Source organism: Coregonus clupeaformis, chromosome 4 (assembly GCF_020615455.1).
Source record: "Coregonus clupeaformis isolate EN_2021a chromosome 4, ASM2061545v1, whole genome shotgun sequence".
NCBI classification, from domain to species: Eukaryota; Metazoa; Chordata; class Actinopteri; order Salmoniformes; family Salmonidae; genus Coregonus; species Coregonus clupeaformis.
In genome coordinates this window covers 10,493,096-10,514,742 of record NC_059195.1, presented here as the reverse complement: position 1 = coordinate 10,514,742, position 21,647 = coordinate 10,493,096, and the positions used below count along the sequence as shown (strand labels likewise).

Sequence of the window (21,647 nt, the reverse complement as noted above, 5' to 3'; positions counted from 1 at the left end):
GGCCACATTCCAGCAGGACAAAAGCGTATCCCAAAGCTGGCAGATTTTCTGCAGAACCTCCAAGTATTGGAAAAAGAGGCCGGAGCATGTGCGTCTGGTTGAATCAAGAGATGGCTGAGGAACAGGCAGATGCAAGCCTTACATGGAAGTTCGGGAGAGGAGGTTGAGTAAGCGGGGCAGCCATGCAAAGGGTCTCTCACTCGCTCTCCCTCCCTCTCCTCTTTTTCCCGCTTGACTTCCCTCTCCCTCCCTCCTTGGGCTTGTTTTAAGTGCCAGCGAGTGTCCTGGGCTTAAAGACAAACTGCAGTCAATTAGTTCTGTCAAACATCACAGAGGAGAGGGGTGTCGTAGTGGCCTCTGACCCCGGGAAGAAACCATCCAGGCTGGAGGGCTAAACGGACATGCTTCATGCTCAGCACTAAGTGTGCCTGATCCAAAGCCTTTTATGTAAAGGGAGATCTGCATGCTTGATTCAGAAGGAGGATTCAGCTGGCTTCTTTTACAGGCTAATACCTTACATAATTAAATCATATGGAAAAGAATGTGCAGGGGTATAGCACATAACTCTGTATCACTACCTACACGTTCCTCCAGCTTGGAAAGATTAAGATGACTATTAAGATAAGCACATCTTCTCAGTAATCTTTTCCAGTAGCGTAAATTGAACCTACTTCAGATAAAACATTTACTGATCGCGATTTACATCTTATTTCTGTGCTTCGTTCTCTACATACTGCAAGCCGATTACAGGGTAAGAAAATATATTAGATTTTTTGTTCACATGCTATAAAGTGCCCCAACTCGCGGAGGCAGGCAGGCTGCAGCAGTGGGAAAGGCATATCCCACGCCGCTCCTTTTTGGGAAATAAGCATATTTTGGAAACTCACTCTCGGAGGTAGGGATGGATGGCTTCTTGCTCTTCTTGTCAGCTGCTGTCGAGTTTGTGTCTGTAGGATCTACAGGAGAGGAAAAATAAACATGTTTCAGGCCACTTATTCCCATACATTATCATTTCCATTTGTTTAATGCTAAAAATGATCCCTATGAATTTTATCAGTAACAACAAACTAACCATAGTCTCTTACAGTACTTTTTAGAAATCAACAAAGTGTATTGGTCGCTTGTGTTTCTAGCGCCAATAGTGCAGTAATCCAAAACAATGCGCATAATCCCAAAAGTACAAATAAAGAATATCAGAACGAGCAATGTCAAATGTGTATAGACCATATGGACAATGAACCATTCATGAAATGAACCAGTCATGTTAAAAATGCAATGATTTCCAATGGACTATTTAAAGTGGACTGAATCATTGAGATATGCCCCTGTATCTATCTTTGTCTCTCTTGCAAAACATTTGATCTCGACTCGCTTTGCTAAATCACTTTGGATAATCTCATACTTTTGAATTGACGTCAACAGTAGTAGAAGTATGCGAAAGTTCAACTAATGTGTATTGCGAATGAATCTAAAACTAGGATTGAACCGTGCGTGCCTGCCTAATGTTTTGATCCAGGCCTGTTAGTGAGTGCTGGGGGGCTGGGAGAGGCGGACGTGCAGTGGGAGCCTGGAACAGGGACTCCAGCTCGGCTAATCTGGCCGCTGTAATTGCAGGAAGTGCCTGGGATGACGCCGGGGTGGCCAGGAGGCCAAGGGGGACTCATGGGAGTGGGTCATGGCAGCCTGGAACAACTCACCATCCACCAGCACCATGCAGGAACACTCTGCTTTACCGGCCGAGTTCTCCGCCCGGCACTTGTACTGGCCCTCGTCCTCGGGCAGGGCCTTGTCGATGGTCAAGGAGCACAGGCCTCCTGCAGGAAAAACACACACACACACACACACACACACACACACACAGAGGACCTTAGCTAGAGTAGCCCCAGTACAAAAGGAAACTTCGTCACAGTGGCCCCAGTACACACACACAATCATATCCACATTGGCCCCCAGTACACACACACACACAACCATAACCACAGTGGCCCCCAGTACACACACACACACACACCCAGCCACAGTGGCCCCCAGTACACACACAGCCACAGTGGCCCCCAGTACACACACCCAGCCAGAGTGGCCCCCAGTACACACACACACACCCAGCCACAGTGGCCCACAGTACACACACCCAGCCACAGTGGCCCACAGTACACACAGACAACTGTAGCCAGAGTAGCCTCCATTACCAACCTACGGCTCCATGAGGACATAACTCACATACTACATTTGCTATGGTGGGACGTAAATGAGAAAAATAAAAAACTTCCCTCTCAGAGCCTGAAGCTATGCATTCTTCAGCATGACCCACAGTGACACTAAAATTTGAATAAACATGACCTGGAGGGTCACCTAGATATGATTCCATTATTTCATTACAAAAGGCCCCGACTTGGCTGTGTGACGGTTGGGATATGGGGCTGTTTGACAGGAAATAACAGCTGGCGGTTGAGCAGTGTGCCTAGTTATTATGTTACTGTGCTGCTGCCCGTTGATCGTCTTGTTATTTAGCCCTTACCCCTAGCTCTGGTCCAGGGCGTCATTCGGTTGCACTCAATAACAGACAGGCAACTTGCTGTTGTTATCGTCAAGCTATGGGCCCAGAGCAACCCCCTACCCCCTGCTGCCACAAGGACAAACCTAAACTATGGACTAACTGTTATCCCCATACAGATGCACTCTAACTGGACTGACTTATACTGGGGCAAGACGGCCAGAGTATCAGGCATCTGCATCAACACATCAAACTACCTCAAATAACAGAGCAGGGATTATGGATGTACGTGTCCCAAATGACACCCCATTCCCTATGTAGTGTACTACTTTTGTAGTGCACAATTTAGGGAATAGGGTGCCATTTGGGACATGTTGTAGGTGTGTCAGGGACCCCCAGGAGCCCAGAAACAGGGAATCCTTTTGCCATTCTTACTCTATATTCTATTTATACCACCTTTTAAAATGTGGGGCTTTTTACAAGGAAACGATTACAAAACACCCAGTACAAAACATATCAGCACTATGATAACATCGACTCCCTCTATGTAAAGGGATATGTTTCCATCATATCCCATATCAAATGCCTGTAATGCATCGGTGCAAGAGGGGATACTCTGTCACATCACTGTCTGTCAGACACACTACTTTCTAATATTAGAAGCCAAGCCTCCTCAAACACATGAACAATACATTAATTAAATGGGATGCGTCCCAAATGGCACCCTATTCCCATTCCCTATGTAGTGAACTCTGAAAGTAGTACACTATAAAAACGGAATAGGGTGCCATTTGGGACGCAGCCATGGTCGGCCTAGTAGCGAGCCACATACTTACCTTCGTTGGACAGCTTGATGAACTTGGAGGGCTTGATGACCTTCCCGTCTAGAGTCCAGGTAATAGTAGCTGGGGGGTCACAGGTCACTTGGCAATGTAGCCTCAGGCAAGCCCCGTCCACCACGCTCATATCACTCAGGTTCTGACTGAACGAAGGCTCCTTTCCAATGTTGTTACTCTTATCTATAATCCCACCAGCCACGCAGTTGATGGCGTTCTTCTCCTTCTCAGTGGCAACAGGGTCTTTCGGTGTTGTTGTTGCTGGAGCAGGGCTCTCCCCATTCTTCTCCAAGCTCCTCTGATTCTTCTTGTTGGCCAGAACCGATCTGAAATCTGTAGGCTCCCCTTTCTCGGTAGGAGCGGTGCCTGGTTTCAGGGAGGTGGCGGCTGTGCCCCCTTTTTTTCCCAGGACATCTCTGAAGTCCACCTGCGCAGGAGCGTTGACCTTCCTCTCATCTTCAGACAGGGGCTTGACCCCTCTGGGCTGGAGCTGGCCCCTGAAGTCCATCTGTTCCGCCGTGATCTCCTTCAGGTCCTCCTCGGAGATGCTCTTGGTGGTGACTTTCCTGCCCAGCACCGTGCGGAAGTCACGCTGCTCAGCCTCCTGCAGGCGGATCTGGTCCTCGCGGTGCTCCTTGGTCTCCACGCGCCTCTTCAGGAGTCCTCGGGCTGCACTAGGCTCTTCTGACCCCTGCTGCTGAATGGAGCTGTTGCTAGTGCTGCTGCTTGGTGCTCCTCTGCCTCGCACTGTCCCGTCCACTCCTCCCACACGCTGACAAGGCTCAGGGCTGCAGCAGCACAGTGAGAGAGAGGTGCGGAAGAGGAAAACAACAGGGGTCGTTTAAAAGCCCCGGCCGGCCTCCACTGGTTAATTGGGGGGGAACCACAACTCAACATGTTACATCAGAGATGACTTCAGTAGCCTTATAAGGGCATGCACCCTGAACGGGGCCCCAGCCCCCAGGCTTTGAACAATGGCACAGCTGGAGGAGGTACTGTAAACTATTTATTTGGTTATATTCAGGGATTAAGCGGATTTGAAACTGGGGTCTGGGGAGGGGGAGAAGGGAAGTCAAAAATAGCACAGGCTGAGGGGCCTTGACAGTGAAGTAGTAGGCTAGCTAGCTACATACGTTTGGTGCTCTCCACTGGACACCACTGCACCCTCACTGACCACCAGAGCGGCAACACAACTGCAGTCACCCACTTTGTTCCTAGAAGAGAGGATGAGAAACGGAATGGAAAACTGGGGAGGGGGTGTTTTAATTTAACTGGTCCTTTCAGACCAAATCCCTCTAAAAGGACAGCATCAAGAGGGTTTTTGTGTCTCAGTGATGCTGGTTTTAGATTACCTTAACATTACTTTTCAACATGTAACCCTAACCCATGTATTATAATAACCAATCAAAACAGATTTAAAGTTAAACATTCAAATGTTCCATAAGATGTCAGAGGCGTACAAGTAGTAGTAGCTTATAGTACGTTATACTGTAAATTACATTGTTACTGTGTTCCAACATAAACAGCTCCTTCTCCAGATACTACAGAAGTGAGTAATCTACTGTATAAGGAGTCCTCCACTCCAGTATGTCCCAAAATGGCACCCTATTCCCTATGAAGTGCCCTACTTTTGACCAGATGACCAGGAATGTACTTCATAGGGAATAGGGTGCAATTTGGGATGCAGAAGCCTACCTGAGGATGATCTCGTAATCCCCGGCGTGGTGGGACCTGACTCGTCTAATGAGCAGGGACACCACATCCTCCTTCTGCAGTATCTCATAGTCCAGGTCAGTGGTCACCACCTGGCCCTGCTTCATCCAGCTCCACTGGGGGAAGGGGTCCCCAGCGATGGCACAGGACAGCAGGACATTCTGCCCCAGGTAGGCAGTGGTGGGCTTCGGCTTTGTGATGAACCAGGGCTGGACCCCGTCCTGGGGCTCTGGACGACAGACATGGATAACCAACAGGTCATTATGGCATGAACAGGGTTGCATAATTCTGGTAACTTTTCCAAAAATTCCCAGGTTTTCCAGAAAATCCAAGTTTGAGAATTCTCGGATTTCCAGTTTATCAGTCCTGATTCCAGGAATTTTCCAACCGGGATTTCTGGATAACCTGGGAATTTGGGGAAAGTCACCCGGATTTTGTAACCTTAGGCATAAACTACATCTGCTAGAGATGTTTAATACATACAATTTCACCTAGGCTACTAGCCTACCTTGTACAGTGAGTGAGACCTCAGTGCGAACCTCTCCTACTTCGTTCCACGCCTCACAGGTGTATTTCCCAGTGTCCTCAGGGAAGACTTCCTGGATGAACAGACTGCATTGGTTCCCCTTCCGCTCAAAGTGGAAGTCCTCCAACTCCTGGATCTCCTTCCCATTGTGGAGCCACACAATCTCTGGATGTGGATTCCCTAAGACCACAAAATGTCACATTAAACCTTGTGTTTCCAGTCCAAATCATCTCAAAGTGTCTAAAATTGATTGTGTAGATCAATAAAGCTACTTTAAGATGGTTTTGACCAGGGTTGCGAATTAGTCTTTAATTCCAATTCAATTATTCAATTGGCCATACCCCACAGGAAGCAGAATTGGAATAAAAAGTATAATTTAATTCAATGAAATTCAAATGGATAATTTATTCAATACATCATTATGCATGTGTTATGCACACCTTTTTTCTGGTTCATATACAGTCAATGAACTAAGACCAGACCAACTACTATTGCATTATTGCCTATGGGAGAGCCACCCCTTTAGAAGGAAAAATTCAACCATTTTGAATGTTATATCGTATTTGTGCATCTCCGAGCGATGTTCTATCAATTCCTAGGGTCATTTCCTGGCTGTATTTCTGCCTGCTTGAATGGCAATTAGCTCAGATACACATGAAAACATGAAATTACCCCTGGAAATCGATAGAACATCACTCAGAGATGCACAAATGCAATATAACATTCAAAATGGATGAATCTTTCCTTTAAGTAGACCTGAACTGCCTTTATGGGATGTCTTCAATTATCTACCATCTTTGACCTTACATCTCAAGGGAAAAATACAAACAAAATACTGTTAGACATCGGAGTTATAATCAAACTAATATTTGAAATGGTATCTTTTCTTTATTATAAACTGGGTGGTTCGAGGCCTGAATGCTGATTGGCTGACAGCCATGGCATATCAGACCATATACCATGGGTATGACAAAACCTTTATTTTTACTGTTCTAGTTACGTTGGTAACCAGTTTATAATAGCAATAAGGCACCTCTGGGATTTGTGATATGGCCAATATACCACGGCTAAAGGCTGCATCCAGGCACTCCGCGTTGCATCATGCATAAGAACAGCCCTTGGCCATGGTATATTGGCCATATAGCACCCCCTCCTCCCGCGCCTTATTGTTTAAGTAAGAGGTGGCAGATGCTTTTGTCAAAAATATTTGCCAGTGGAATGAGACTTACAGTGGGGAAAAAAATATTTAGTCAGCCACCAATTGTGCAAGTTCTCCCACTTAAAAAGATGAGAGAGGCCTGTAATTTTCATCATAGGTACACGTCAACTATGACAGACAAAATGAGAAAAAAAATCCAGAAAATCACATTGTAGGATTTTTTATGAATTTATTTGCAAATTATGGTGGAAAATAAGTATTTGCTCAATTACAAAAGTTTCTCAATACTTTGTTATATACCCTTTGTTGGCAATGACACAGGTCAAACGTTTTCTGTAAGTCTTCACAAGGTTTTCACACACTGTTGCTGGTATTTTGGCCCATTCCTCCATGCAGATCTCCTCTAGAGCAGTGATGTTTTGGGGCTGTCGCTGGGCAACACGGACTTTCAACTCCCTCCAAAGATTTTCTACGGGGTTGAGATCTGGAGACTGGCTAGGCCACTCCAGGACCTTGAAATGCTTCTTACGAAGCCACTCCTTCGTTGCCCGGGCGGTGTGTTTTGGGATCATTGTCATGCTGAAAGACCCAGCCACGTTTCATCTTCAATGCCCTTGCTGATGGAAGGAGGTTTTCACTCAAAATCTCACGATACATGGCCCCATTCATTCTTTCCTTTACACGGATCAGTCGTCCTGGTCCCTTTGCAGAAAAACAGCCCCAAAGCATGATGTTTCCACTCCCATGCTTCACAGTAGGTATGGTGTTCTTTGGATGCAACTCAGCATTATTTGTCCTCCAAACACGACGAGTTGAGTTTTTACCAAAAAGTTCTATTTTGGTTTCATCTGACCATATGACATTCTCCCAAACCTCTTCTGGATCATCCAAATGCACTCTAGCAAACTTCAGACGGGCCTGGACATGTACTGGCTTAAGCAGGGGGACACGTCTGGCACTGCAGGATTTGAGTCCCTGGCGGCTTAGTGTGTTACTGATGGTAGGCTTTGTTACTTTGGTCCCAGCTCTCTGCAGGTCATTCACTAGGTCCCCCCGTGTGGTTCTGGGATTTTTGCTCACCGTTCTTGTGATCATTTTGACCCCACGGGGTGAGATCTTGCGTGGAGCCCCAGATCGAGGGAGATTATCAGTGTGTATCAGTATGTCTTCCATTTCCTAATAATTGCTCCCACAGTTGATTTCTTCAAACCAAGCTGCTTACCTATTGCAGATTCAGTCTTCCCAGCCTGGTGCAGGTCTACAATTTTGTTTCTGGTGTCCTTTGACAGCTCTTTGGTCTTGGCTATAGTGGAGTTTGGAGTGTGACTGTTTGAGGTTGTGGACAGGTGTCTTTTATACTGATAACAAGTTCAAACAGGTGCCATTAATTCAGGTAACGAGTGGAGGACAGAGCAGCCTCTTAAAGAAGAAGTTACAGGTCTGTGAGAGCCAGAAATCTTGCTTGTTTGTAGGTGACCAAATACTTATTTTCCACCATAATTTGCAAATAAATTCATAAAAAATCCTACAATGTGATTTTCTGGATTTTTTTTCTCAATTTGTCTGTCATAGTTGACGTGTACCTATGATGAAAATTACAGGCCTCTCTCATCTTTTTAAGTGGGAGAACTTGCACAATTGGTGGCTGACTAAATACTTTTTCCCCCACTGTATGTTTCATATGTCAGTCGAATTTCTTTGAATTGGTTCTACTTCCTCTAATTCCAATTCTGCTTCCTGTAGGGTGTGGCCAATTCAAATTTCAACTAATGGATTTAATTGAATTCTGAAATTAAGAATTGACCCCAACCCTGATTTGGATATGAAACACGAAAAATGCTAATATGGAATATTGACTTGCATTGGTTTTTGGACAAAAATGCAAAAAAGTAAGCATTTGGAGACAGTGGCCAGGTAAACAAAACCAAAGCATGGATTTCGGTCTTACCTTGTCCACAGACAGCTTACTGAGTAAGGAAACTAATATATCATTTTGTAATTTGGGTGAACTATCACTTTAAAGTGTGCCCTACAGTAACATGGTGTTATGAGGGTTGTATTACATAACACATTCTATGATATACAATTGTCTTGCATAATTGTATGCATTTTTCACATAGGCATGATCTAAATAAAATGCATGTGGAGTACTGCTATCATAAATCTTCATAAGAAAATACAGCAAGAAACGCTCCTGCTCCAACACTATTTACATTAAAAGACTAGCCCTAGAATAATGTAAATCATACAGCGTATTACTAGCGACTACTCCCCCATGCAAACAACCTCAGTTGGATGATGAAGATTATATAATAATAATAAGTGATAATACTCTGAGAGTCAACCCATCTCCTCAGGTCAAACATTGGAAGGAAATGCAAATGTAGAAAACACCCGAAAACCAAACAAGTATCTCTGGGGGGCCGAGCAGGAAATACCAGCGTCTAAAGCAAACAGTCGCTGAAAACAAACAAAACGAATGGTTAATGGGAATGAGGGCCAATACGAGACACCCACCAGGGTTGTATTCATTGGGGTGCACCACAGCAAAATGTTTTTCAACGTAAAGCAAAAATAAGCAATTATTTTTTAACAGTGAAAAAAAAGCACTTCTTATTGGACTAGTCCAGGTAGTCCCCCCCCTGTTTCAGTCTGTTTTCTTCCGTTTGGTGCCTAATGAATACGACCCGGGAGAGGCCTTCTCTTACCCGTCACCTCCACGGTCATGATGACTTGGCTACCATCCATGACTTTTAGATCCTTCAGACCTCTGAGAAATACAGGGGCCGATGGCTTCTTGATGTCAACTGCATTTGGAGGTTCCGTCCTCTTGGCACTTTTCTTAGCTGAAATGTAACAACATTTGCAGGGTTACTTTTTACAGAACAGGAACATGAGTAGTTCACTGAACAGCACACTAAGCGAAGAGAACCAACAACAGTTAACTTTCCCCCAGTTGACTGTCATCGTGGGGGGCTGGCCTACACTAACAGTTAAAAGGCTTAAAAACAACAGATAGAGGTTCAAAATTACTTCATTTATTTTAAAAATGCAGAGCAAGTAAAAACCATTAGCAGTAAAAACATCACCTTGCTTGGAGGACTCTCCAAACACTTCTGACACACAGGTTAAAAATTACATTCCTTCATTAGCTAATATCATGTGCGCCTGTGTCAGTCCGCCAGTGTGAAATGAAACAACCAACAACCAATAAACTATTAACAAGACAACTAGTAGTTGGGTGTGTGCAATCGTCAATCAGCGCAGGCTATTGGAAGTTTGAATGGAATGGCAAATGAACAGAAAGACATTACATTACTTGCTTCACAGTTAAATACACTATATTAAGAGAGTCTACTCCAAGTCAAGGTCTCTCCTTCACAGTCATGTAAATAAATAGTTATTCAAGATGGACTCTTGGAATACTATATATAGAGGCTGGAGTAGATTTCTTAAAATGCATCCCAAATGGCACCCCATATAGTGCACTACTTTTGACCAGAGCCCATGGTCAAAAGTAGTGCACTATATAGGGAGCCATTTGGGATGCAGTCGTGGTGATTTAGAAACACAATGAGGAACATGCTGATGTTAACAAACTCCCTGTGCGTCTCATGGGAGTCTCTGCTCGTTCAGAAAAAGATAACCTTCTGGGAGAGAGCAAGAGCTCTCCTATATCAGGAAATGAGCTGTCTGGCAGTGTACCGCAGGACATCTGAAACCTAAAGTACTGAAGAACCCATGCCAAAGAATCTGTGGAAAACTGTTTATGTTCTTAATGACATTGGCAGCCAAGCATATATAGGTGCTGCAGCAGCAGCCACTGTCTGAACACTTCCAGAGGCTATGGAGCAGAACGTCACAAGTACACCTGATCCTCATATGGACTTGCCATCTGGAGCACAAAGCAATGCTATAAAAGATGGTGGAGAAATGAACTCAGACATTTTACCATTGGAAAAAAATGGTTACGGTTCCTGTTAGTGTAAGAAAAAAATAAGGGAGTGCGGTGTCTCGATTTCTCTACCATCTCTGATGGTGTCTGCATCCCAAATAGCAGTTTTCCCTATTTAGCGCACTAAAGAGGACACTACCTTTGACCAGAGCCCTATGGGCCCTGGTAAAAAGTACTGTCCTACATAGGGAATAGGGTGCCATTTAGAATGCAGACTATGAATACTAGACACATCCTGAACATTAACAGCATTTTGGTCCTCGCTCTTTGATTCATGCTCACCATGTATGGTTTTTGGTTCTACGTAGTCAACTCCCCATATTGTGATGTTCTTGGCAAACATGCAAGGTACATGCCCTGAATATGCAAACACTGGAATAATCTCATTAAAGACGACCATAGGGGCGATGTTCCTGCCAAGGTCTTTGAGAGTCATGAGAGTTCAAAATATAATTACTTGACTCATCATTACACTTTAGTCCTTAAAGGACATTGCAACGAACAGCACCGCAGATATTGAGATGAGCGAGACGCAAGACTTCGCTCTCACACAGTATCTGCGCATGTGCATGGGTTCGCTTCACGCTGTTACAGCGTGGTAGCCTGGGCATCCAAACAGTTCAGCCTCGCTGTGAGAGAGAGAACGAGTACGAGAGAGAGAGAGAGAGAGAGAGAGAGAGAGAGAACGAGACACCAAGGGGAACTTTTTGGCCCTCGCTCCTTGATTCATGCTCACCATGTATGGTGTTTGGTTCTACGTAGTCAACCCCCCTCCCCCCACCCACCCCAAGTTCATAAATCTAAATGGTTCTAACCCTGTGGACGTCAGGACCCAACAGACAGGGACGCAGGCTTGTCATAACACAGCCCACTGTCTGTATGCATATCCAGCATGCCAGAGGGAGATCCAAGGCAACTCCAGTATGTTTCCATCAGCACTGCTGCTTAAACAGCCCTGCTTCACTGCTGACCCAGCCAGCATTCCAAATTCTGGTCAGCCCTGGTCAAAAGTAGTGTGCTATGTAGGGAATAGGGTTCTATTTGGGACTCAGCCTCTAGTAATCCGAGGAGCCTTCCTAACAGTTTACACATCACACAAAATCATGACTTTAAACAAAAGCTAATAATGGAGGGATCCTAGCTACGTGGGACAATCTCTACCAATCCTGCGGCATGCAATATTCCAAAATATTCAATATAAGAATGGAGCATTTCCCACATAAATGGCACTTATTGTAAAAATAAACCATCACACCATTGTGGTCCTCTGTAGCTCAGCTGGTAGAGCACGGCGCTTGTAACGCCAAGGTAGTGGGTTCGATCCCCGGGACCACCCATACACAAAAATGTATGCACGCATGACTGTAGTCGCTTTGGATAAAAGCGTCTGCTAAATGGCATATTATTATTATTATATATACAGTATTCATATACTGTAGATACATGCATGATTATCTTAACTTACAGCTAACACTGCTATGGCTCTTCTTCCACAATATCCCTATTGAACATAGCAGACTCACCCTACCTCTTACGCTGGCATCAATTAGACTGGCACCAATCCACTCATCTACTTCTTTTCACATGTTCAGTGTTGTCATGATTCCAACTTGCAAAGCAAATCAACGGTCACTTGGCTTGCAGATTGCTCATCTGCATTAAGCATTGTTCTGCAGCTAAATAAGTGATGTGTGTGACAGACACAGGCAAAGAGTCTTTACTCAGGTACTATTTATCAGATCGGAGTGAAGGTTAATCTGTAGATACAGATTACTATGGATGCTTATAATCAGTGTCATACTGTTACACATAAGTGTGTTATAAAGGGATTATAAAAGGACTTTATAGAAAATGTACTTTATAGAAAGTGTTTACAAACAGATTCCTTTACCACATTTGTTGATTGTGGATGTCCTTTAAGTTGTTATTGTTATTCTCTCTCTCTCACACCCTTCACTCTCACTCTCACTCTACTCTAGCTCTCTTTGCTACTAAATATGAATGTGTGCCATTAGTTCTTAATGTATGAACAAGATGGTTGGTGTACTAGCAGTCACACTAGCAGTATATCCCTCCATCTGTCTGTCAGGGTCAGCCTGTGCTGCATCCTTAACTCACAGTGCATGTGTGGTGGCACTGTCTGTGTGGGAAAATGATGGTATTTCAAATGTTTACCCCAGCAAAACATAAAGCTGAACCTCCACCATGAAGCCCTGTGTGTGCTGATAGACAAGGATTTTGTCCCAAATGGTCCCCAATTCCTTATATAGTGCGTTACTTTTGATCAGGGCCATGGTCAAAAGTGGTGCACTACTTAAGGAAATAGGGTGCCATTTGGGACAAACACAAAATGCATGCTGGAACAGAGAGCATATGTTTCCTGAAATGCAACATTGGAGCCCTAAATAGCTATTAACTTAGAGTAGCACTACTTATCAAAGGAGCTCAAAGTACTCGCAATAGAGACATTTCAGGGCTTTAGCAAACAGTCAAATGCTAATTCTTCTGAAAAGATAAGCATATTTCCTATCTCATGGATTGAGAGAATTCTCAATTTAGCCAAAACATTGCAAAGACTTAAAATAGCCTGAGAGTATGATATAAATACTGTATATAGATATGACATGTTGATAGCATTTGTCAGCTTGGTATGGATGTGTGTTTAGATTTTCAAAAACGTAAAATCTAAACACAGTTATCAAAAGAACATATTCATTGGGCATTCCCCTAGATCAGAGTAATTTTAGCACGGCAGACTTTTTCCATGTCCTGAAAAAAATAACTCAGAAAGTCAGAAAATGGTCTATAGGTCTTCGGGGACTAATAGGGGAACTACAAAAGTACATGTAATAAGCATCATATTGAGAAATAATTAGATGCATATTATATGCTCTATTGGGGCAGTCCTCTGGGAAATATCTGATACATCCATCACAAAGATTAAATGCATATTTTCTCAAAGATGCAAAGGATAAAGAAACATCTGGGGCTGGATGTATCAAGCGTCTCAGAGTAGGGGTGCTGATCTAGATCAGTTTTGCCTTTTAGATGACAATAAATAAGATTACATGGACAGGAGGGAGCTGATCCTAGATCAGCACTCCTACTCTGAGGCTGCGTTTACACAGGCAGTCCAATTCTGATCTTTTGCCCAATTATTGGCAAAAGATCTGATCTGATTAGTTAAAAGACCAACTGGTGGAAAAATATCAGAATTGGGCTGCCTGTGTAAACACAACCAGAGAATCCTGGCCACTGTAGAGGCTCCCAGGCCCACCTTTGACGATGACTTTGACAGTGCACACGGCTCTCCCATGGCTGTTCTCAGCGACAATCGTGTACTGGCCCTCATCCTCTGGCAGGGCACCTTGGACTGTGAGTTGGGCCAGGCCATTCTCAAAGGAAGAGTGGGCGTACGGCATGGGCTTTTCTGATGGGGGGAAGAGAGAGGAACATGTGTCACACTTGAGTTTATCTTACACTAAGAGCAGGGTACAATATTTTGCTGTAAAAGTAAAGCAGGGCCATATTGGGGAGAGATAATGAAAGACAGATCATTAGAAATTAAGACGTTTATCATGCAGGACATGTTATGTGTCAATCCATTTTCATATAAAATCAAGGGACTAATAAAGTGTATTCCTCCAAATCAAATTTGAATTGTCACATTTCGTAAACAATAGGTGTAGACTAACAGTGAAATGCTTACTTCCCAACAATGCAAAATATATATATACACTACCGGTCAAAAGTTTTAGAACACCTACTCATTCAAGGGTGTTTCTTTATTTTTATTATTTTCTACATTGTAGAGTAAAAGTGAAGACATCAAAACTATGAAATAACACATATGGAATCATGTAGTAAACAAAAAAGTGTTAAACAAATCAAAATATATTTGAGATACTTCAAATAGCCACCCTTTGCCTTGATGACACATTTGCACACCCTTGGCATTATCTCAACCAGCTTCATGAGGTAGTCACCTGGAGTGCCAATTAACAGGTGTGCCGTCTTAAAAGTTCATGTGTGGAATTTCTTTCCATCTTAATGCTTTTGAGCCAATCAGTTGTGTTGTGACAAGGTAGGGGTGGTATACAGAAGATAGCCCTATTTGGTAAAAGACCAAGTCCATATAATGGCAAGAACAGCTCAAATAAGGAAAGATAAACGACAGTCCATCATTATTTTAAGACATGAAGGTCAGTCAATACGGAAGATTTCAAGAACTTTGAACGTTTCTTCAAGTGCAGTCGCAAAAACCATCAGGCGCTATGATGAAACTGGCTCTCATGAGGAGGATAAGTTAGAGTTACCAGCCTCAGAAATTGCAGCCCAAATAAAAATAACAGACATCTCAACATCAACTGTTCAGAGGAGACTGTGTGAATCAGGCCTTCATGGTCGAATTGCTGCAAAGAAACCACTGCTAAAGGACACCAATAAGAAGAAGAGACTTGCTTGGGCCAAGAAACACGTGCAATGGACATTAGACCGGTGGACATTTGTCCTTTGGTCTGGAGTCCAAATTGGAGATTTTTGGTTCCAACCGCTGTCTTTGTGAGACGCGGTGTGGGTGAACGGATGATCTCTGCATGTGTATTTCCCACCGTAAAGCATGGAGGTGGTGGTGTTATGGTGTGGGGGTGCTTTGCTGGTGACACTGTCTGTGATTTATTTAGAATTCAAGGCACACTTAACCAGCATGGCTACCACAGCATTCTGCAGTGATACGCCATCCCATCTGGTTTGGGCTTAGTGGGACTATCATTTGTTTTTCAACAGGACAATGACCCAACACACCTCCAGGCTGTGTAAGGGCTATTTGACCAAGAAGGAGAGTGATGGAGTGCTGCATCAGATGACCTGGCCTCCACAATCCCCCGACCTCAACCAAATTGAGATGGTTTGGGATGAGTCGGACTGCAGAGTGAAGGAAAAGCAGCCAACAAGTGCTCAGCATATGTGGGAACTCCTTCAAGACTGTTGGAAAAGCATTCCAGGTGAAGCTGGTTGAGAGAATGCCAAGAGTGTGCAAAGCTGTCATCAAGTGCAAAGGGTGGCTATTTGAAGAATTTCAAATATCAAATATAATTTTTTTGGTTACTACATGATTCCATACAGTGGGGAAAAAAAGTATTTAGTCAGCCACCAATTGTGCAAGTTCTCCCACTTAAAAAGATGAGAGGCCTGTAATTTTCATCATAGGTACACGTCAACTATGACAGACAAAATGAGAACAAAAATCCAGAAACCACATTGTAGGATTTTTAATGAATTGATTAGCAAATTATGGTGGAAAATAAGTATTTGGTCAATAACAAAAGTTTCTCAATACTTTGTTATATACCCTTTGTTGGCAATGACACAGGTCAAACGTTTTCTGTAAGTCTTCACAAGGTTTTCACACACTGTTGCTGGTATTTTAGCCCATTCCTCCATGCAAATCTCCTCTAGAGCAGTGATGTTTTGGGGCTGTCGCTGGGCAACACGGACTTTCAACTCCCTCCAAAGATTTTCTATGGGGTTGAGATCTGGACACTGGCTAGGCCACTCCAGGACCTTGAAATGCTTCTTACGAAGCCACTCCTTCGTTGCCCGGGCGGTGTGTTTGGGATCATTGTCATGCTGAAAGACCCAGCCACGTTTCATCTTCAATGCCCTTGCTGATGGAAGGAGGATTTCACTCAAAATCTCACGATACATGGCCCCATTCATTCTTTCCTTTACACGGATCAGTCGTCCTGGTCCCTTTGCAGAAAAACAGCCCCAAAGCATGATGTTTCCACCCCCATGCTTCACAGTAGGTATGGTGTTCTTTGGATGCAACTCAGCATTATTTGTCCTCCAAACACGACGAGTTGAGTTTTTACCAAAAAGTTATATTTTGGTTTCATCTGACCATATGACATTCTCCCAATCCTCTTCTGGATCATCCAAATGCACTCTAGCAAACTTCAGACGGGCCTGGACATGTACTGGCTTAAACAGGGGGACACGTCTGGCACTGCATGATTTGAGTCCCTGGCGGCGTAGTGTGTTACTGATGGTAGGCTTTGTTACTTTGGTCCCAGCTCTCTGCAGGTCATTCACTAGGTCCCCCCGTGTGGTTCTGGGATTTTTGCTCACTGTTCTTGTGATCATTTTGACCCCACGGGGTGAGATCTTGCGTGGAGCCCCAGATCGAGGGAGATTATCAGTGGTCTTGTCTGTCTTCCATTTCCTAATAATTGCTCCCACAGTTGATTTCTTCAAACCAAGCTGCTTACCTATTGCAGATTCAGTCTTCCCAGCCTGGTGCAGGTCTACAATTTTGTTTCTGGTGTCCTTTGACAGCTCTTTGGTCTTGGCCATAGTGGAGTTTGGAGTGTGACTGTTTGAGGTTGTGGACAGGTGTCTTTTATACTGATAACAAGTTCAAACAGGTGCCATTAATTCAGGTAACGAGTGGAGGACAGAGGAGCCTCTTAAAGAAGAAGTTACAGGTCTGTGAGAGCCAGAAATCTTGCTTGTTTGTAGGTGACCAAATACTTATTTTCCACCATAATTTGCAAATAAATTCATTAAAAATCCTACAATGTGATTTTCTGGATTTTTTTCTCTCAATTTGTCTGTCATAGTTGACGTGTACCTATGATGAAAATTACAGGCCTCTCTCATCTTTTTAAGTGGGAGAACTTGCACAATTGGTGGCTGACTAAATACTTTTTTTCCCCACTGTATGTGTTATTTCATAGTTTTGATGTTTTCACTATTATTCTACAATGTAGAAAATAAAGATCAACCCTTGAATGAGTAGGTGTGTCCAAACTTCTGACTGGTAGTGTATGCCGAGGCAGAAAAAGACAACACCTTGTAAGGTCAAAAACCTCACAGAGGTAAATGTTGATACAATGGCAGAAGATGTTCCTTTATCATGCAGTGCGCCTTCAGAAAGTGTTCACACCCATTGACCTTGTCCACATTTTGTTGTGTTACAGTCTGAATTTAAAAAATTGATTAAATTGAGTTTGTGTCACTGGCCTGCACACAATACCCCATAATGTCCAAGTGGAATTACGTTTTTAGAAGGAAGGAAACCGGCTCAGGGATTTCACCACGAGGCCAATGGTGACTTTAAAACACTTACAGAGTTTAATGGCTGTGATAGGAGAAAATAGAGGATGGATCAACAACATTGTAGTTACTCCACAATATTAACCTAAATGACAGTGTGAAAAGAAGGAAGCCTGTGCATAATACAAATATTACAAAACATGCATCATGTTTGCAAATGGGCACTAAAGTAATACTGCAAAACATTTGGCAAAGCAATTAACTTTTTGTCCTGAATACAAAGTGTTATTGGATTTGCCCCAAATATACAGTATAAAACATTACTGAGTAGCACTCTCCATATTTTCAAGCATAGTGGTGGCTACATCATGTTATGGGTATGCATGTAATCCTTAAGGACAGGGGAGTTTTTCAGGATAAAAAATAAATGGAATGGAGCTAAGCACAGGCAAAATCAAAATCCTAGAGAAAAACCTGGTTCAGTCTGCTTTCCAACAAACACTGGGAGACAAATTCACCTTTCAGCAGGACAATAAACTAAAACGCAAGGCAAAATATACACTGGAGTTGTTTACCAAGACGACATTGAATGTTCCTGAGTGGCCTAGTTAAAGTTGACTTAAAATCAGCTTGAAAAACTACGGCAAGACTTGAAAATGGCTGTCTTGATTAATGAGCACATATTATACAATCCAGGTGTGCAAAGCTCTTAGAGACTTACCCATAAAGACTCACAGCTGTAATCGCTGCCAAAGTTGATTCTAACATCTATTGACTCAGGGGGGTGAATAATTATGTAAATTAGATATTTCTGTATTTCACTTTTAATCAATTTGAATACATTTCTAAAAATATGTTTTCACTTTGTCATTATGGGGTATTGTGTGTAGATGGGTGAGCAAAAAATATATGTAATCAATTTTTTTACTCAGGTTGTAACAACAAAATGTGGGATAAGTCAAGGGGTATGAATACTTTCTGAAGGCACTGTGTGTTAATCTTTCCTTGCAGGCCTACGTTTACACAGTCAGGAAGCTATCTAGCTCTGTGTTGAATTGAACCTGGATGAGTTTTGATGCTCTGCCACCAACAATTCTAAATGTCTCTCGCGCCACGTGCTGGACCACCCGATCCCAAGAAAGGCATTCACTTTGAAATCCAGGGGAGCCTTTTTTTGTCCTGTTGGTAGGTATTTCAGAATCGGCCTGCGCGAGTCCGAGTCTCAGAGTGAGAGAGAGAGAGAGAGAGAGAATCTCAGATGTCTGCTTATGGAGCACAAACACTTGTCAAGTCTGTCTGGGTGTAATACTTCAGGAGGGTTTCAGGAGGGAGCGATGCATGTTTTTCCTTTATATGGTTCCTAGGCTTCATATTTGTTTAATGGCTGTGGGTGTATTTTCCAGCGGTAAGAACAGAAGAGAACAGAGGGGCTGTGAATGGGTCGGTACTGGGATCCCTACAGAGTTGCTGGGAACAGGACTATCTCTTCCCTGAGGTGACTGTGATGCCATTAACTGTCCATCCATCTTCAAGAGGCTAGAGGATAACGTCAACAGTTCCTCCACTCATAGCTCAAACCTGGAGCATCAAAAGAAGCAGACCTGTGGAAACTATGGCTACATCCCAAATGAAACCCTATTCTTCCCTATATAGTGCACTACTTCTGACTAGGGTATATAGGGGTCTGGTCAAAAGTACTATACTATGAAGGGACTAAAGTGCCATTTGGGACAGGCTATGTGAGATACTTCTCAAAAACCTGCAACAAGTCAATTCTATGAGTTTAAAGATTAAGATGTTTTCTGAAGAGGATAATTCAACTCACGAACACATTTGGCCCCCGAAGCACAACAAAACATAAACAATTACACTGGCCAAGACTCACCCTTATCAGTTTACATACAAGTTCAGGGGCCAAACCTTTGACCGGTAATGAAAGTTACAGAGTTGAGAACTGAATCCCTATGTTGAGAGTCAAGTTAGGCTGAGGTGACGGATACAGACAAAACCAAACTTCAACAGAATATGATCCAGCTTAATTAAATATGGAAGGATAAAAATAACCCAGCTACAATAATACAGAAAATACTGTTCACTGCAAGGTTATAAAAGTAAACAAAAACTGAAACTAAAATAAAACAAATAATTGGAAAACCAATTTAGTAAACTGAAATAAAATTCTGAAAAACAAACTATACTGAAACTACACTGAACAAAAATACAAACGCAACATGCAACAAAGATTGTACTGAGTTACAGTTCATACAGTGGGGAGAACAAGTATTTGATACACTGCCGATTTTGCAGGTTTTCCTACTTACAAAGCATGTAGAGGTCTGTAATTTTTATCATAGGTACACTTCAACTGTGAGAGACGGAATCTAAAACAAAAATCCAGAAAATCACATTGTATGATTTTTAAGTAATTAATTTGCATTTTATTGCATGACATAAGTATTTGATCACCTACCAACCAGTAAGAATTCCAGCTCTCACAGACCTGTTAGTTTTTCTTTAAGAAGCTCTCCTGTTCTCCACTCATTACCTGTATTAACTGCACCTGTTTGAATTCATTACATGTATAAAAGACACCTGTCCACACACTCAATCAAACAGACTCCAACCTCTCCACAATGGCCAAGACCAGAGAGCTGTGTAAGGACATCAGGGATAAAATGGTAGACCTGCACAAGGCTGGGATGGGCTACAGGACAATAGGCAAGCAGCTTGGTGAGAAGGCAACAACTGTTGGCGCAATTATTAGAAAATGGAAGAAGTTCAAGATGACGGTCAATCACCCTCGGTCTGGGGCTCCATGCAAGATCTCACCTCGTGATCATGAGGAAGGTGAGGGATCAGCCCAGAACTACACGGCAGGACCTGGTCAATGACCTGAAGAGAGCTGGGACCACAGTCTCAAAGAAAACCATTAGTAACACACTACGCCGTCATGGATTAAAATCCTGCAGCGCACGCAAGGTCCCCCTGCTCAAGCCAGCGCATGTCCAGGCCTGTCTGAAGTTTGCCAATGACCATCTGGATGATCCAGAGGAGGAATGGGAGAAGGTCATGTGGTCTGATGAGACAAAAATTGAGCTTTTTGTCTAAACTCCACTCGCCGTGTTTGGAGGAAGAAGAAGGATGAGTACAACCCCAAGAACACCATCCCAACTGTGAAGCATGGAAGTGGAAACATCATTCTTTGGGGATGCTTTTCTGCAAAGGGGACAGGACGACTGCACCGTATTGAGGGGAGGATGGATGGGGCCATGTATCGCGAGATCTTGGCCAACAACCTCCTTCCCTCAGTAAGAGCATTGAAGATGGGTCGTGGCTGGGTCTTCCAGCATGACAACGACCCAAAACACACAGCCAGGGCAACTAAGGAGTGGCTCCGTAAGAAGCACCTCAAGGTCCTGGAGTGGCCTAGCCAGTCTCCAGACCCGAACCCAATAGAACATCTTTGGAGGGAGCTGAAAGTCTGTATTGCCCAGCGACAGCCCCGAAACCTGAAGGATCTGGAGAAGGTCTGTATGGAGGAGTGGGCCAAAATCCCTGCTGCAGTGTGTGCAAACCTGGTCAAGACCTACAGGAAACGTATGATCTCTGTAATTGCAAACAAAGGTTTCTGTACCAAACATTAAGTTCTGCTTTTCTGATGTATCAAATACTTATGTCATGCAATAAAATGCAAATTAATTACTTAAAAATCATACAAATGTGATTTTCTGGATTTTTGTTTTAGATTCCGTCTCTCACAGTTGAAGTGTACCTATGATAAAAATTACAGACCTCTACATGCTTTGTAAATAGGAAAACCTGCAAAATCGGCAGTGTATCAAATACTTGTTCTTCCCACTGTATAAGGAAATCAGTCAACTGAAATCAATTAATTAGGCCCTAATCTA

The 21,647-nt window shown here is 43.2% G+C and overlaps 1 protein-coding gene across 2 annotated transcripts in view; it reads right to left on the bottom strand.

Annotated features, from left to right (window-relative positions):
* Positions 1–21,647, bottom strand: part of LOC121551681 (myosin light chain kinase, smooth muscle) — a 113,036-nt gene that overhangs the window by 37,708 nt on the left and 53,681 nt on the right. For both annotated transcript variants that reach the window (XM_041864397.2, XM_041864404.2), the window contains exons 11-18: positions 13,961–14,113; positions 9,437–9,574; positions 5,552–5,749; positions 5,026–5,272; positions 4,464–4,544; positions 3,331–4,118; positions 1,698–1,814; positions 888–956 (exon numbers count right to left, since the gene is read on the bottom strand). In XM_041864397.2, the coding sequence (XP_041720331.1) occupies positions 888–956; positions 1,698–1,814; positions 3,331–4,118; positions 4,464–4,544; positions 5,026–5,272; positions 5,552–5,749; positions 9,437–9,574; positions 13,961–14,113 (1,791 nt within the window). The remainder of the gene's footprint in view (positions 1–887; positions 957–1,697; positions 1,815–3,330; positions 4,119–4,463; positions 4,545–5,025; positions 5,273–5,551; positions 5,750–9,436; positions 9,575–13,960; positions 14,114–21,647) is intronic.